General features: G+C 46.0%; 1 protein-coding gene across 1 annotated transcript in view; it reads right to left on the bottom strand.

Moving 5' to 3' along the window:
- The window catches only part of LOC135916575 (cubilin-like), a 259,475-nt gene that overhangs the window by 172,652 nt on the left and 67,642 nt on the right, over window positions 1-19,181 (bottom strand). The window contains exon 4 of the mRNA XM_065450011.1: window positions 15,731-15,955. Within this exon, the coding sequence (XP_065306083.1) occupies window positions 15,731-15,955 (225 nt within the window). The remainder of the gene's footprint in view (window positions 1-15,730; window positions 15,956-19,181) is intronic.

Genomic DNA, 19,181 nt, shown 5'->3' with positions numbered 1-19,181 from the left:
AAATGTGCTACCGACATTCAATGAACAAAAACTGCTATACAATATATACAGTCCTACTCATCTTGAAAAATCCTGACGGTTTAGACGTTGAGACTGATGTGCCGTGGTATTAAGACCACCACCATGCACATAACAAATCTAGTTGTCAGGTGACTACGGTAGTGTAAGGCAGAACAAGATGAATGGGGTGGGCATCATAGCGCCGGATGGGGCACGGTGAGTGGTGATGAATCAAAACCTTAGTTGGCCGTCATGGCACAAGACACTGAGGCAAAGTGTTGTCGCTGAGGAGGAGGAGGAGAAACATTTATTTAAAAAAAAAAAGAGGACAAGCAGGTGTCTTTCTGCTTGTGCGGGAGCACGGTGTAAGAGTAGTTTAGGTGAGAGAGCGCCCGCGCCCAGCGCCCTGTCATAACATTCTACTTTTGGAGGCAGCCGACAGATGGCGCGACCAACTTTTCCCCGCTCCGCGAGCGACCGGGCCATACCGGCGCGAGCGCTATACGTTGCGTTGGGCCTGTATTTCCTTGAAATGCGTGGTTAACTGGCCTTCCTCTTCCTCTTCTGGTATTCTACTTTGGGGATGTAAAGTGTCCTTTATTTACACAAGAACATTTCACCTCTCAACAACGCCTCTTCTTACTACTAAATTCTCAAACGCACTCCCAAACGTGAATAACATACCGAGTAAATACTACCCCGATTCTCACCAGCAACCAGAAACTTAAGAAGATTTTTCCCGACCCTCCCAGAGTGGCCTACAGACGCAACACTAATTTTAAAGATGTTCTTGTGCACGCCAAACTACAGAAAAAGAAGAAGTTGGGAACCAATCCCTGTGGCCGCCCCAGGTGCTCTACATGCAAACACATTCAATCTACTACTACAGTAAAAAGTACAGCGTCGAATTACACACACAAGGTAACTTCGGCTTTCACCTGCACATCAAGCAACGTAGTCTACTGTCTAGAATGCGCCGCTTGTAGCAAACAATACATAGGTGAGATTGGACAACAAATTAATACAAGACTCAATGGTCACCGCGCGGACACAAAACACAATTTACCCAAAGCAGTAGCCAGCCACTTTAATGAACATGGACATATGTTTGACAAAGCAAGGCTCTATATACTACAAACAAATTTCCGTTCCCCTCGCGAAAGGAAGTATACGGAATCATACCTCATACATAACTTTAATTGCCTACACCCGACAGGAATTAATTTGGCACGCGGCAACTTAGAATCTTTAAAAGCTGTAACTTAAATCTGAAACTCTCATATCATCAACCAATACACAAAACACATTAGGCCACCAGCCACCTTTAATTCTTAACCTCACCTACTCTTCCATTTCGAAAAAATTTTTTCCTGCCTACTACTCAATTTACTGTACTCTTTCAGGTTTTTACGTCTATACCAACTGTACGATCCCCTTCTTCCATGTACACTTCCCCCCTTCTGCGCGCGTCACCCTCCTGTTTGTTATACCGGTTTCGGCCCCCCTCCCCTCTCCCTTCCCCCCCTTTTTTTAATCCTTTTGTTTTTCTTGAGATCCCCTCGACAACACATTCCGAAGTCAATATGCCTTTTTTGGCGCCTCAACCCAGAGTATCGCCATCTCTGGATGCCGCCGTAACGACACCTACGTTAAGCGCGTGGGGCAGTATCCCTTGAAAGACCATGCCGCTGCCTTTCAGTCACCCCATACATTGCACCGCAGACTCCTCGTCGCCACCTTAACTATTTCAAAATTACTCGACGTATTACACTCATGTTTTTTGTGTGTGTGGTGTGTGCGTGTGTCTGGGTTTTCTCCTTTCTCTTTTTTTTGTCTTTTGTGTTACTCGCGCGCTGACCGCTTGACCGGCCGTTTTAATGCCTCAAAAACATGCCGCCAACGACTCCCCCTGAATACCTCCTAACCTTTCGCATCCCCAACATGCTCTCAAGCCCCCGTATTTCTTAAAGATTTCACTTTTCTCTTCCTTTTTCTTTCACTCCCCCCTTTTTTGTCTGTCTTGGTGCCGCCCTGGCTTTCCCCCGTTTTTTCCTTTTTTTCCCTTTTTTTCTGCTTCTATTTCCTTTCTTTTCTCCCCGCGTGCCCACTCTCACGCTCTTGTCCCCTCGTCTTGAGAATGAAGCTCACAGACGTCGGACGACAGCGCTTGTTTCCTCTTGTAAACCAGCCGCCAGCGACAACAGCCGCACGCGACGTCACTGCACTAACCCTTTAAAACTAACACGCCGAGGATGACGAGGCCGCCTTTGACGAAGATAGGTGCTCCTATCGAAACGTTGGCCAGCCTGTCTGAGGCACTTCATCCCTGTTTACAAACTTTATACCACAGTCACCATCGCACAGCCACATATAATAAGTCGATCCAGGCGTTAGATTTGACTAAACGCGCACGCGAAAGCAGGGACAAGCCGAAGCAGACAAAAACAATCGAATGGCGCGAAGGCGAAAGCGGGAGACCCGGGGAACAGTCAGTAGCGCCCTCTGTTGACCGCCGTGTAAGCAGAATGCTCCGACCTCCTTTCTGCGTAGCGGCGCGCCCTCGCCGTTCCCTCACCTAACCTATTCTTACACCGTGTGCGGGAGGCACCCTTAGTCCAGGGCTCCTGAGGCTCTTGCTGTCTCCCGGGCCCACCGCACCAGTTGCTGCTGGTTACGAGGGTCCGAACTAGTCAGCACGGCCTCCCACTGCTCGGGTATGGGGTTGGGTATTTGCAGAGCCGCGTTCACGTTGGGGCACGCCCATGTGGTGTGATATAGGGAGGCATAATCATTACAAAGGGGGCATTTCTATGAATATAGTGTAGGGTGTATTGCGTGTAGTCTGCTTAAATGGGGGTATGTGTTAGTTTGTAGTTGTCGCCATGTTACGGCGTCTTCACGTGAGTGGGTCCTGTGTGGAGGTCGCTGAGTTCTCTCCAGGTCCAATCTTCTATGCCACCAGCTGCTGCCTCCAAAGCACAGCTAAAGGAACGTATGCACTTGCCAAAGGCCACGTTAAACACTGCCTTGCCACATTTACACATTTTCTTGTTCGTGAATCTTCTCCTTGTGGTCTTGCGCCATATTTGTGCCTTCCTTTCTTTCTGTGTCTCTCACTAGACAGTTGTATCATGCTCGTCATACAGAATTTTTCTTCCATAGCACACGAACACGATACCGATTCCACTGTCAGCATGGCTTAATGAAAGAAAAAACATTTATTCAAAGATCTCTCTTCCGGGGTCCTTGCCCTTTTATTGTGGCAATAGTGGCCTCAAAATGAATTTTAAGTGCAGCACTCACATCTTCTAGATTTGCAGTTGCTGCTGTTTACTCCCTAAACAAACCTGCAGTACAAAAAGACGAGCACTGGTTTACCAGAGTACAGCGCTAATACCACTCATGCCTTATGCCAGAACTTGTGCTCCATGATCCTTAACTGATGTATAAGGAATATATGTATACGCACACATTACGTAGTGCCTCTATGGGGGTTTTTAAGGTAACGAAAGGAAATGCTTCTGTCACCAGAAGACAATTTCATGTCAACCTGTCAGTCAACACAGCTGCAGTGTTGTTAACCTTTGTTGCACTTGTCATCTTTGCATTACACTGTGCAGCCTCCATATTATAACAAAGGGTCCAGATTTATAGGAACTCTTTATTCAACTACTTTTCATGCATGCTTGCACAAATGTATGTGTACAGACAAAAGCTCCAGCAGACGATCTAGATTTTCAAGCAGAGGTGAACCCTTGATTTGAAGGCTCTACAGGGTGTCTACCAAGTTGACATTCCCAAATTCCCCGAGTTTTCCAGGTTTTCCCTGAGTGCCGTTGCACACTTCCCTGAGTGATGCAGAACTATGTTGTATGTTAAGACGGGCAGAAACCATATCGCCTGATGCTGTCACTCTCTAGTAAGCACATGAAAAAAATAAAAAAGCGACTTAATGCAATTCAAATACTAAGGAGCAGTGTTTATGTTATTCAAAAAAAGAATAGAAGGCAGGGGTTAGTACAATGCACAGCAAATAAAGTGTCTTCGAAAAAAATTGCAAATGAAGTCGGACATTCACAAAAACGAATAAAAAGGAGATGCACATAGAAGCAAATATATTCGAATATGAGCTATTTCTGTCAACATTTCTATTTCTATTTCTATTTCATTTCTATTTTTATAGCAAGCTCATGGGGTATGAGGCCCGAACTCTGTCACAATTGAGATTCTCTCTCAACCGCTCGTAAGTCAACCTCAACTGTCCTGACATACTCTCAGCCCGCGCACGACGCCTGACTGTTGTGTTTCACTGCTTTAAAGAGTTTATTTTGGTTTGGATGAGGGACACCTTCATCTCGGTATCAGCCAAAATTTTGTTTTTTGAGCTCAAACTTCTTCAAAACGGCGGCAGCAAGCTTCCTTTCCCGTTTATTCCTCAATGCATACATCATTTCTGTTCTTGTCCTCCTTCTGCCACTCGTTCACCCCAAGGACCATTTGAAGCATCTTGGCCAGTTGCACAGTCCACGACCGATTTTTAGAACTCCCTAGGGGTCGGGAAAACTTTTAAAAAATCGGCCAAGCTGGAGGAAGAAGAAGAGCACGGAGCAGACACGTCTCTCACATCAGCTCCGTCTTTTTCGATGTTCCGCTGGCCAATTTTTCGAGGTACGACGATTTCAAGCACATCATCAGATTCGTGAAGTTGCCCAGACTCGACTGATACGAAGTTTCGAGGTGGGAACCAATTTTTGACAATTTTATTGGACTTTCTCTGTTCATCCCACTACAGGCGGAGCTAACCCTAGCGAGGAGCAGGGCCCATTAGGTCTTGCCGGCCTACGTGCCAGGGGGACATGGCAGACTCCCGTATGGAAGACGAAGAGGACAATAACGAGGAAGATTTCGGTTGGCAAGTGGCTACCGGACGACGATCCCGTGCTGGAAAGAAGAGCAGCAACGCGGCGAACACGACGCCAAGTACCTCGCAAGCGTCCGGCGGCAGCAAGGGACCCGCCACCAACACCGGCTCGATCAAGTACCGTATAGTAAAGGCCTCAAGGATGCCCCAACTGCCCGAGGAGCATCGGAAAATTATAATCAGGCCACGAGGAGGACTAAATTTGAGCAAAGTAAGTACCACCGCTATTGGAACTGCAGTGATCAAGGCTTCAGGCCTAACGGCAGAGCAAGCAAGTGAAGACATGGTGTGCCCCAACTTCACGCAAAATATCGTGGTGGTGAGCACGCCTGAACCAGACCATGCGGCAAGGTACGTGAGAATGAAGTCCTTCAAAATCGTGGAAACGGAGTACGAGGTCAATGCGTACGAGACGGCCCTGCACGCCACGTGCAAAGGGGTGATTAGACAAGTCGACATCAGGGACTCCCAGTCTACTATCACAAGGAATATCGTGCATGAGCGCAACCCGCTCGCTTTGGCTGCCAAGCGCATCAAGACGTCAGGCTCAGTCATCGTGCTCTTCGATGGACTGAAAGTGCCAAACTTTGTGCGCTACGGGCCGACCTTGTTGAGATGTTATCTCTACAGGAAACAATTTGATGTGTGCTTCACTTGTGGTAGGGTAGGACACCGCTCGGACGTGTGCCCCACGCCGGACTCTGTTCAGTGTAGAGGGTGTGGAGCCCCCAACCCACGAGCGGACCACGTTTGCACGCCCAAGTGCAAGTTCTGTGGAGGAGACCATCCCACTGGAGACAAGGTGTGCAAGCAGAGATTTCAAACACCCTACGTGGTACGAGCTCGCCGAAGGGAACGCGCCCGGTCACGATCGGCCACGAGGGAGAGAAGCCGCTCCAAGTCAGGAGGATCGCAGGTGCAAAGGGAACGCGCCCGGTCGCGATCGGCCGCGAGGGAGAGAAGCCGCTCCAAGTCGGGAGGAGCCCAGGCGCTCTTAGAAGATGAAACACCCGGTGCCAAGCCGACAGTTGGGACCGCCTGGGCGGATAAGGTCAGAGGTACGGTGAGAATCGTTGGTGGCGCCACTACGCCGGCGGTGACTGAAAGCAATGATGCCAGAATAGAACAGTTGATTAGGGAGGTAAACTCTTTGCGTAAAGCTAATGCAGAGCTGACCAAACAGGTAGCAGAACTGAAAAAGAAGGCACAGCCGAGCCCTGCCAGCGCAGCAGTAGCCAGACCAGTAGGTCAAAGCAACGAACCAAGCGAGGGAGATAACTCCCCCGCCCCGAAAAAAAGAGCAGTAAGCCCCGAAACTGACTCGGTTTTCTCAGTACTCAGCGAGCTGAAAGAGGTAATCAAAGAAATTAGAGAAACGACGGAAAGGACTAACTTTAAAGTGGATAAACTATGGAAATGGAGGTTAACGGCCGAACAGCGATTCAAGAAACTCGAAACGAAATGCGACGACGACGAATTCTTGCCGTCAGAATCAGAAAGCGTAAAATCGCTCTCCGGAACGTCAGGGGGCGCTCCAAAGAGATCGATCGCAGGTAACAGCAAAACTAACTCATTCAATAATCATGGATAGCGCCCACAGTTTTAGTGTGTGGCAGTGGAATTGTCGCGGATTCCACAACAAAAAGGCATCACTGCGCCAATTAATTAGATCGATGGGGGTCAAACCAAAAGTAATTATGCTGCAGGAAACTTTAGCGGACGAAGTAAAGCTAACCGGGTACAAATCAGTATGTAGAGAAAAAGATTCCGGAAGGGGATTGGCCACCCTCGTTGACAAAAAGCTACTCTTTATCGAACACGATATCCATCTCGGATTGAGTAAAATCGAGTATATCCTAGTAGAAGTCGTACTCAAAAGGCACAAGGGCAGGGCGCAGAGTATCTTCTGCCTGAACATTTATAGCAGTCCCACCTACAAGAAACAAAGCTTTAGGGCACTTTTCAACAAGGCACTCGCAGTCGCAAAGAGCTCTCCGCTCATCATCGGAGGGGACTTTAATGCCCCCTACCAAGCGTGGGGATACGCTTGGAATACAAAGAAAGGTGAGGGGTTATGGAACCTTTCCACGGACCTGGGACTGTGCCTGATCACAGATCCGACTTTCCCCACCCGCTGTGGCACGTCCACGTGCAGGGACTCTACGCCCGACCTAACTTTTGTCAACAACTCGAAACAAGCTAGTTGGGAAAACTCGGGCACCGATCTAGGCAGCGACCACTATATCATACACATAGGTATAGGTATGCCGAAACAAGAGACTAGAACCTTTTGGTGCACGGACTGGGACCTTTTTAGGAAAGTTAGAGCGAAGAGACTAGAATCGGAACCGATAGAAGCGGGCAAACAGTCCTTCCAGACCTGGATCAACCAGCTCGAAGAGGACCTCAGGGAGGCCACTAAAGAAATTAAGACCGAAGAAAACATAGAGAGCATAGACAGTAGGCTCGCGCATCTGATCGAGGCCAAACAATCCATTCTGCAAAGATGGAAAACGCGAAGACTGAACCGAAAGCTCAGGAAAAAGATAGCATTGCTAAACAGACAGATCGAGGAGCATTCGAGAACGCTCGTGAAACAGCAGTGGGACGAAGTTTGCCACTTGGCAGACGGCAGAAGCAAACATGGAGGCAGATGGAACATCCTCAAACATCTATTGAACGAGAGCGACACTGAGTCAAACAAGAGAACAGCAATTACAAAACTGGTACATCAAGTCAGCCAGTGCACGACTCAGGAAGCAGTCATGGACAGCTCGCGGACAAATATCTCCCGCTCGAACAACCGGGCGATAGCGACGAACGCGTGGAGTACATGGGAGGACCGTGCGAGGAAATGGACTGCGATTTCACCGAGGGTGAGGTACGGGCCGCCCTCCATGGTCTCTCTAGTAGATCGGCAGCCGGACCCGACGGTATTACCAATAAACTCTTAATGAATCTAGACGATGAGTCGATCACTTTCCTGACGGATCATTTCACCGCGTTGTGGAGAAAGGGAGACTATCCGGAGGAATGGAAGATAGCTAACACCATCCTCATACCAAAACCAGGCAAACCACTCCATCTGGATAACTTACGTCCAATATCGCTTACATCGTGCATAGGTAAAGCTATGGAACACGTTATTCTTAACAGACTCACTAGATACGTCGAGCAAAATGACATACTCCCGTATAACATGATCGGTTTCCGCCCCGGACTATCGACTCGGGACGCCATGCTCCTGATCAAACACCAGCTCATACACGTTAGCCCGGTGCACGCGAGAGCGATTATGGGACTAGACGTCGAAAAAGCTTTCGATCGCATAGAGCACAAGGCCATCCTCGAGGTCCTGTCCGAGCTGGGGTTGGGCGAGAGGCTATACAGTGTAGTCAAGGCGTTTCTGGGCGGTAGGCAAGCGAGCCTCACGCTAGGTGAACTAAAATCAAAGGTGATGAACCTGGGAAACAGGGGCACCCCGCAAGGGGCCTTACTTTCGCCCATGCTATTTAATCTAGCAATGACCAGAGTCGCGAGGAAACTGGAGAGTATAGAAGGCATACACTTTGCAATATACGCCGATGATATAACCATATGGAGCGCCAACGGTAACGTAGGCCAAACGGAGACCACACTGCAAGAGAGCATACACGCCATGGAAAGCGCGCTAGGCGAGATGGGACTCAACTGTTCGGCGGCAAAGTCGGAGCTTTTGGTCCTAAAACATCGACTTAGGGGTCGACGACCCAGGGGCTACGTCCCCGGGGAGAAACCCAAGATTATGTTACGCTGTCACGACGGATCCGCGATCAGGCAGGTGGAAAATATTAAAGTTTTAGGCTTCCACATAGCAGCGGGAGGTACCAACCTGAATGCCATTCAGCACATTTCCAACAAGACGGACCAAGTCATCAGATTACTAAGGAGAATCGGCAACAGACACAGAGGCCTGGGTGAGGACAGCGCTCTAAGGCTAGTGCATGCCTTCGCTCTATGTCACTTCACCTACGTGGCAGGTCTATTTAAATGGTCGCAGGCCAAGCTGAACAAGCTAAACAGTCTGATCAGAAAGTTAGTGAAGGCTACCCTAGGTATACCCATCAGCACCTCGAACGTGAAGCTCATGAACCTAGGCGTGCACAATACGATAGAAGAGATGGCGGCAGCGCAACAGATGGCGCAGCAGGAAAGACTGACGAAAACGCGAGCGGGCAGGCTTATACTCAAGCGATAGGGACAGACCCAAATAGATCAATGAACCCGAAGGAATCCGAGGTAGAATTGAGCGCGAAACTTAGAGACGCGATCAGAACCACCCCCCTCCCGAGAAATATGCACCCGGAACACAATGTTAGCAGGAGAAAAGCGAGAGCGAAAGCTTTGTTGAAAGAAATTGAACAGCTAGGACAACAGGCGGCCCTTGTAGACGCTGCCTGGGTCAAAGGCAAAGAGGCCTACACCGCCGTGGTGGTCGACAGCCGGGGCGAGGTACGGGACGCCATCACCATCTTCACTAAGGATTCCACGGTGGCGGAGCAAGCTGCGATTTCTCTAGCCATCAGGAACCGTAAATGGTCTTTCATCTATAGCGATTCCAAAGCAGCAATTAAGAGCTTTGACAAAGGCTATGTAGCTGGGACTGCGGCTAAAATTATCGACAAGGTCGAAACTATCAAAGCTGAAATCCGATGGTTTCCTGCACATATGGGACAAGTGGACGAGACTCGGCCCAACCTCAACGAGGTGACGAACGACCTGGCAAGAGGACTTGCTTGCCGTGCCGGTCAGAACCGAACCGACGCCCACTACCATTCCGGGGAGCATAAAGATCAGTTACTAACTTACAGCGACATCACTAAATATTACTACTTGGTGCGTAGGCAATTCCCTCTACCACACGTAAAATTTAACAGGGCTCAGGCAGTGACGCTACGTTTACTGCAAACCGGGACGTACCCCACTCCGTATTTCATAAATAAAATTCACCCAGAAAGAGAAATTAGGAAAGAATGTAACGTGTGCGATGGCATCATTGACATCAGACACATGCTGGCGGGCTGTCCCGCGACTCTCGCCGACCCCGAAGAAAATTGGCTTTACGGGCACAAGTTGATAAGAAGCTCTTCATATCAAGATCAGCTACGGGCTGTCCAGAGGGTCCACGATGACGCCATAAGGCTCGGCCTGGCGATGCCGACGTGGACGCGGCCCGCCTCGGTCTGAAAAGACCGGGCTTCAGGACACTAATAAAGTTTTGTGAATGAATGAATGAGTTGGAAAAAAATAAATGCGCGTCATTTACTGCCCTTAGGGACTCAAACCGCCACAAGCACGTTCGAAAACGCTCTGAAGGCCTGTCGCTACGCATATTAGACATATCGGTGCTCGTAATGTGACAGGAAATCCAGGTTGCACGCGTGTATAATTACGGAATGCATACTGTGTTCTGTGCCAATAGCCCCTTCCCACGCTTGTTATGCTTCACTGCAATACTTCGGCATATGCTTCACCATGTAACATTTCTATACAGAGGCGAAGCTGACTTTCAGGAACCGGCATTATGCAACGCACCGTGTTTCCCAAGTTCCTAAGCCAATCACGAGGACCACAAATTCGGAGTCCGTGCCATTGCAGACAGCAGCTAATTCTTTCAATAAAAAACTCTGCATCCAAAGGCAAGAAGCTTCATAGCGAACGTCGAAGCAGCTAGCCCTAGCGTTGCCGCAGTGGTGGCAACGGCTGCCAGCGGATCTACGTGCGAGAGTGCCGGTTCGAAGTGGCGAAGTAATCAAAACGCCAGCAGTGGTACCTTTGATTATTGCCGTTTCGGACCCGCGGTCACGGCAAAACGTCCGGAAAATCGGACGGCGAAGAGTTCTTGCGTCCGAAATTTCAAACGTTCTGATACGTTGACTCTATGGGTTACGTGACGGTGCCGCGAAGCCGACCGAATTATCGGGAATCCGGAAAGTCGGTCGTTTACTGCACACTGGCAACTCCTCCACCCGACGACAGCGCGTCAAAGACGATTCATTACGATTCCTGTCTGTTGCTCGAGCCAGCACTACCGCGACTTTCGACCCTTTCAATAAAATTGGAGCTAATTTTGCCTGATAGAGGCCCAAATTCCCTGAGTTTTCCCTGACTTTTTCCAGACTACTCAAAATCCCTGAGAATTCCCGGTTTTCCCTGTTGGTAGACACCATGCTGTATTCTTTGCATTGTTTTTATTTTTACAGGTACAAAGGTCACTATGTATACATATGCCATTAAAAAGAAGCTTAGCAGAGTCGCATGCTTGAAGTACTATACCTGCCATAGTCATGGAACAGCCATTTGACCTTTAGGTGTAGGTCTCTGTACAGGTGAAAAGCTGACTTGATGCAGTGACAAGCAGACTTGGCAGTGTTCAATGCATATCTACATACCAGCAGTGGTCTCAACTTAAACTGATATAGTCAATAAATATAGCAGAGACAGCTTTAAGCACATCAATAATGGTCATTTGGGATAAAATTTACAAAATTAGTTCCACTTATGTTCATTAAAATGCTTTCATTGTTCATACAACACAGTATAAAGCTGCTTAAGCCATTTCGACTTGCAACAGGCAACACACGTTTGGCGTGCTTCAAAGCAGCAAGTAAAGAAAGACTGTGGAACTACGGAATATCGACAAACCCGTGCCCTAGGACATGTGTGACAAAACTGCATTTACAGTAAAGACATACAAGGTTTTTTTTGTTCTTATACCATGCAAAATCTCTACTAAATACTGTGCCATGGAACATATGAAAGCTGTTTAAATTCAACTGCAGAAGCTGTTCTATTGATCACACAGTGCAGCACAGAAGATCTCGACAAATAAGAAAATATACAAAAAACAAGATGCTAAAGCAGCAAAACACCAAAAATTCTGCCAAAGAGAATTGCAACAAAAGGATGAAAACAGCGAATGACACACCAACAGCACCAGCTATATTCGTGGCTATGGCAACTACACTAACTTCCAGGATGATGATGATGGCGTGTTTTAGGTTTTGGTTTCAATTTTACTAGCAAGGCAGCATCAACGGAGGGTGGCTTTTATTCTTGCTACTTCATTTGGCATAGTCACGGCCGAATTTTCCACTAAAATTCTGATTTAGAGCAGCAAGGTGCAAAGGACCGCTTTTGTCACAATTGGTGCTGCTATTCCATCAGTGCCAACGATACCGTGTGGAAAGCCAATCCGATCACTCATTTAAGTGACACCACTCACCCATTCTATGTAAAATGAGCAGAGGCAGTTGAAGATGCAGGAAGTAGCACTACTGTGATCTGCAGCAATGCAGATTTTCAAAAGTCGAATAATAAATGACACACTTTATGCAGACAATTTCAATTTTGCACGTAATGATCATAATCATGTACCTTACCCTCTCAGCGTATTTCTACAGAATCATTTCAGGGTCCCTTTAAGTTTGGGTTTTGCATTATGTGATTTCTCTTATTTCTTTAGCAGCACACTGTAGTTTCTGACGGCAGCTTGATCAACTGTTTGTGTTTTAATATTCTGAAGAGTTTGCTGCATACTCTTGACTGCAGCTATTGCACATATTTTTATAACACTTGCAGATGGTGCTTTTTTCGTGAGAGGGCATTAAAGTTCCCTTGGGGCACATTATTGCTCTTCCATTTCCCTGCTAGAATCATTATAAGCGCCTGTGTAGTTTGTGTGCATTCGTGCTATCGTTGCCTTCTCAGTTCATTTGGTAAGGATGCTTGTTTGCCTTTCCTTGTTGCTGTGTAGGTCACTATATCTAGCTATCACTTTTACTTCAATTTTTCGAGTCTTGACTCAAGGCAGTGAATGGTATTGGTTGCGCATGGGACACCCTTTCACAGAATATTTCTATCTTGGCAAGAAGTTTGAAGCCTTTCAAGCTTAAGGGGTCGATCTCGATAAGAATGACATATTTGCAAAAGTACAACTATCGCATTATCATCTTCTAACATTTGGCCACACATGCCCACTATAGGAATCAAGCTTTGGCCACACGGGTTATCAGTGTTGTAGTTGTCATGTCTCGCTAATTTTGGTTCGTTCTGAACACCCACTAGCCTTAAACCATACGAAACTTAAGGCCAGACCACATGTATGCTACGCCTGCCCATCTCGCAAGGAATGGCAGTTAGCATCTACAAAGGATGCGCACACTCACTACACGCCACTCCTGGCTAGGCCAGACCACATGTATGCTACGCCTGCCCATCTCACAAGGAATGGCAGTTAGCATCTACAAAGGATGCGCGCACTCACTACATGCCACTCCTGGCTAGGTGTGCGTGGATCTGCCTGATATCCGTGCAGGTAAAAGTCGGTCCACATCACAGCCAGACTCGACCACATAAGAATGAGCCTCACTCCAGCCCTGTCATGCCCACAGTTAGTCACTACAGTTGCACTGTAGCTGCACCTGCAACATAGCATAGATACCATGGCCATTGCGGGGTGCCACTATGAGTGTGCTTGCTGAGCTCGCTGCAACTGACTGAGGGCAATCGTGTGCTTCTATTTGTATTTGTGGGTGACGTGACTGAAGGCCCGAACACAAACATCTGATTAATGTCTGCTTTCAGAGTTGCACATCCTCAAAGTGTGTTCGCCATCAGGGTCAAAGCTCGTTACGTTGAGAATCCTTTCACCTCGAGTTTGCAGTATGGCACCCAATGTTTAGTCGATGTGTGTGCTGCCGACTTACTCGCATGAAGTTTGTCCGACCCTCAGAAATTGTGTGATTGCGGTAGAGATAAGTGGAAAAGGAAATTTACTACTTGTGTCACTCTGTGCAAGAACAGCCCCACATAGCTATCCAGTGCATTGCTGCATAGAAAGGAGATGCGGCACCATACACTAAACTGTAAGCTGAGAAATAGCCCATTTAGTCTTGCCCATTGTGGGCACCGAAACCAGAACTAGTGGCATCTATGTGAACATCCATAAACAAATTTGAACTGCAATCCGCAGCGACATTCAATAGGTGGTGCATTGTAGGCACCACCCAACTCTGCCGTAGGCTTCACAGTGCAAGACATCAAATAACTGGGAGCACCGCGAAGGGGATAAAGGGGGGTCTTTGTGAATGACTCCGCTTCTACTGAATGCATTGAAGTACTTTTTGCTGCACATTATTTCTGGAATAGTGTGTTTTAATGTCAAATGCATTTCTCAACTTCAATAAAATGTGGTTCAGGACACATTTAAAGTGTCAATGTCATGGTTGTCAAACTATTCTCAGTTTATCTGAGAGTAGAGTGGCTTTAAACACACAGAAACCTGAACTTTCAGTGTACTTCTTTTTTTCCCCCAGTGCATTTACACCTTGAAGCTTTCAATTTGAAATCACTGCTTGTAAGCACTTTTACTAACAGTGACAGCTATTTGGCATGGCTTGTGCTACATCAAGGAATGTTGGACATACATTGTGTCGTCCCTTCTAAAACATTGCAAAATTATGTGCAAACGATGCCGAGAGGGTGCATGCTGACAGATGTGCAAGGGCTCCAGCAGAAGCCATGGCGCATGATGTCCTCCCCTAAAGTGAGCAACAGCTCCTGGATCCCTCGGACAATGCATTAGGCTCGCAATACTTTCACTCGCGCAATAAAACAGCATACACCAAAAAGCACTTGCAGAAACTATCTTGTGCTAACAACTGAGATTTGCGTGCGAAAACGAAACATTCACGTCGTAGCGCAAAGTCACCAACTTTTGCTTGTTATTGCCATCTGTCGTATGTTGATAAAATGTTTCTTCTATTTTTTTTCTTTGTCTCCCACTATCTTTACTATGGCGTGCTTTCTTTTAAGCTACAAGGGTGCTCCTTTCGTAGGTATGCTTTCTCTAGGATGGCTCTGCCTTCTGTCAGATCTGTTTCATCTGTTACTCACTCCATCTGTTACTCTCCACGATTTCTCTGGTCGAGTTTAAATAAACAAAACCATTCCTTCTTTGAACATGGCTGCGTGATCGCTTTGAGATGGCTGCTCGTGCAGTACCTTCGACTGGAGCAGTGACTTTTTCCACTCCAAATATGAACCAAGTTCTGACTCACAAGAAGACAGCTCGCCGTCTGAGGAAGAGGGAACTTCAATTATGTCGGATTCTTAACTTGACACCGTGAAAAATTACTGAGAATGATAGCATTTTTTAATCTGCTGCACTTATTATCCCTTTTGACAGGTAGGAATGTGAGGACCATACCAAGAGAGCGGTTGCCATTAGGAGTGTCATTTCTTCACTCCTGCTTAACCAAAAATAAACGGCTGGGTTCGTTTTATTATATACAAGAAAAAAAAAACCTGACACTGGGGGTGCATCACCTCCAAAAAAACACGACAATGAAAGGGATGAAGAAACCGATCTGTGGGAAGGCCTTTGACAGTGCACTCATCCAGTTTTTCTTGTATTCCATCCATTCCGTGTTTTTTTTTTTTTATGAATGTATACTAACTCACCCAACAACAACTTTAAATCTCCTAGAGCTGACATGCTACTTTCAAAATACAGATTATTTTCAGTACATATAGCTACACTTAGCACAATCTGCAATGCAGCAGCCGTTGCAGTGGGTTCTTCATTGAACTGCAATACAAACCTTAAGGAATGTCACTGTTTTCAACTTGTTTTAAATATTTTCCATTTAACACGAGGAAAGGCACATAGGTTTAACAATGAACACATTATTTAGTATGGTGACATTAGGTAAGCTGAGAAGCAATGCATATGCACAAAATAAGTTTATAGATTGCGAAGTTACTCACATGATTGCTGCTCTCCATTCAGGGTTATGATATTTTGAGAAGCATTTCCACTTCCATTGCTGCTCAGAGAGAAAGTATCTCCTGAGAACATCGTCAGTTTCATACTAAGGTACAACCCTGGGCCTTTGGATTCAATCACAAAATTGTATGTTCCATTTGTCACGCACGTAAAATGTTGATTATCAACACTTGCATTTGCTGAATGGTCCGAACAGTTATATTTATCTGGAAAAAAAAAATTTTTTTTTTACAAACTGAAGCCTTCAGGCAGCTTAGTGATCACAACAGTGAAAACCAGAGCTTCAAGCTTAGTGCTGTTTCTCTTTCTTGACCACAATCAGTCATAACTAGCTAGCTAGTCATGAGTGGCGGATGATATAAATGAATAGAATCAAGCGAAGGGAACTGCTGCATTATATCAGCCTGTATTACTTACCTCTGTATTAATTTGGAAGAAGCACATGTTGAAATGTATTTTGAACAGAAGCTTTTACGAGTGTACAAGTTAATAACTTGTGAAGATTTTATTACCCAAATAGATACTCTAGGTCTTAATTTTTGTCTCTACAATTTCTGCAAGGAGACACTGACTTATTCAGTTGCAAAGATACAAACATTTGGCCACATTTGTGTCCCTGCACTTCTTTTTTCTGTATTTGAAACATAGTAACCTCTACCGTATTTACTTGCATAATGATCGCACCCCTGAATTTTGTCGTCAGAATTCTATTTTCCTTTTTTCCCCCGTGTAATGATCGCACCCTGAACTTGGCGCAGCGATATGTCGTGTGCCAAGTCTAGCTACTAATGATCACGCTTACCATCTGTCGAATGCTACGCGAATGACTCTTCAAGACAAAACAAGCAGTCTGCACGTACCAAACATCCTTAAGCAGATGCACCATTTTATTCCTTTCATCCCTTTCCGCACTTCCATGAAAAAAAAAAAAAAACGACAGCCAAACTTGCCTTGGCTTTATTATTTGTAGGCTTTACAATGGTTGCGGTCAACAAAAACAACAAAAAAGGAGCCTTTCGATTCTTCTCGCCTCCACTCGTGGGCACACAACAAATCGCGAGCGGCAACGATAGTAGCCCCATTTACACTGATACGTTAGAAGTGTACCCTATTCATACGGTGGCGCTTGTAACACAGCTACGATACTCGCCCACCCTTAACGGAAATGTGCCGTATTAGGACAGTAGTGAAGATAAATGCCGCAGTTTCTGCAGCATACCCGCCATGTGTTTCTGTCACTGGCAGCTAAGCACGCCCATCTCTGTTTCTGTCCCCTCAAAGCGGACATGGCTATGTTAATGCCACAAACTTGTCGATATTAACGATATTATTCACATCTAATATGGAAGAAACTGTTTCAATACACGTAATGTACTCACGAGAAGATAAAAAAATGGCGTTCGGCCTGTTTGGCTTGCTCCGCCAGCTGCCATTTTTGTTTTGGTGTCCCGTACTACATACAGCGGCAGCCACCTATTCTTTGACCTGTTGCTATCCCGCAGCAAATGCGTGATGAAAACATTTTTGTTTTCTTTTCGCAGGAAATTTAATCCGCGTAATAATCGCACCCCTGAATTTGCTTCAATATATTTTTACAAAAAACTGCTATCATATGCGAGTAAATACAGTAAGCCAAATATCAAAAACTGTGACAGGGCCATGACATCCTGCCTTCCAATTAAATCAATCAGCTAGAGTTCAAGATAATATCAGCAAGACTGTTTATCAACACTGATACAAAATGCACCAGGGAAGTGGACAAAAATTGAGCCAGTGTGACCTGATGAAATCCAATGGGTGATTCCACGAGAAATCTAACATGCATGTCCGCTTGATATTTTTGTTTTGCTTGGTTTTTTATTATATGTCATGTAAGAATATTCAAACTGCATGGAACCAACAATTCTATTCCTGAAAGGCGTTCTCAGCAAGCCAAAACAATATTTGAAGGTTGCGACGCAAGTGTCCTCCTATTACTTACTCTAATATTTTTCAATTTCCCGGCTGAATTAAATGGAAACTAAACACATTGTGCCGAAAACCTTTTCAGCTCATTTTAATATGCTTTACAGTAAATTGGTTTCATGCGTTTTTCTAATGCTGTCCACAAACTAAAAAAAATGTAAAGAAATTACAAACATGGCCCACATCAGAAAAATTTTTTTAACTTTGATGTGTCTTGGTGCAATTTCTATTTGAAACTTGAAAAAGTGTCAAGCATACAATTTTCTTTGTAGCATTTATGCAAAATATTATCTTCCTAATAAAACACCAGAGAAAAAAAAGTTAAATAAACAAGTTTTCTAAAAACTCATTTTCAAGAAATAAAATATGGTATTTACTCTATTCTAACGCACCCTCGATTGTAACCCACACCTGTTCTACGTGACAAAAAAAAAAAAAGTCCTTTGGAGTACCGTGCACCTCATTATTTCATATAACCCACACCTGTTTTATGTGACAAAAAAAAAAGTCCTTTGGAGTACCGTGCACCTCATTATTTCATATGAAAATACAACTTTCTCTCATTTGGAGAAACAAAGATTTACTCCCAATGCACTAAAGTTACAATTAATAAGAAAAAGTTGCAGTTTTGCTTGAAAGGTGAAGCATGGTTTCTGATAGCAAATTAGTAGCATGCTATACGAAAAGTAAGGATAGTGGTTTTATCAGCCGTATATCAACTTTTAAACATTGGCTTCCTAACTAAACTAAGAAGCATGGTGTCAAGCGCGCACAAGAAACATGAACACGTCTCACTAATGGCCACGGAAACTTTTTATGCGAATGCTGGAGTAAGGAGGTGCGGTAGCAGAAGAGAACGAACTGACCTCTGTGCGGTCTGTCGCTTCAACGTGAACTGAGCGACGAGAATACAGCACGGTGCACCTAGATGCATTGTGGGATTCTCCTCCCATGCTCTTGAGACAAAGGAACAACAACACAGTAGTGCAAACAATCACAAGGGCATTTATTGCACCTTTCATAGATCAATGCCTGCTAGCCTAGTTGCTATCCACAGAACATGCCGATGGGCGCGCGACAAATCTAGGAAGTCCGACTCACCGCGACCGGATAGCAAGCGAATATGTTCGCCCCATGCTGGATCCACACGCCTGGTTGTTTGCACGTACGGTCACGCGAACAGTGGCACGTTTGAAGGAGGCCACGCGAGACGGTCTCGCAGAAGCATGGATCAGCGCAAGCGCGGCACGTCCGTGCTGCTTGCCGTTCCCGAACGGAAGAGAGAGCGCCTCTCCCTTTCTGCGCCCAAGTAACCCCGCTGGTAGGCGGCGTTAGCAGCGCAACACTTGCGCCATCTCTCGCACTGCGCCTCAACCAAACCGACTTCCCCGAACATCACGCAGGCCACGTGGCAAAGCATAACCGCAGGAGATGGGAGCTGTGTGGGAAAACGACATATCAGGGGAC

This window comes from Dermacentor albipictus, chromosome 1, assembly GCF_038994185.2.
Source record: "Dermacentor albipictus isolate Rhodes 1998 colony chromosome 1, USDA_Dalb.pri_finalv2, whole genome shotgun sequence".
In the NCBI taxonomy this organism is placed as follows: domain Eukaryota; kingdom Metazoa; phylum Arthropoda; class Arachnida; order Ixodida; family Ixodidae; genus Dermacentor; species Dermacentor albipictus.
The sequence above is the reverse complement of the archived record's forward strand: the minus strand, read 5'-3'. Positions and strand labels throughout refer to the sequence as shown.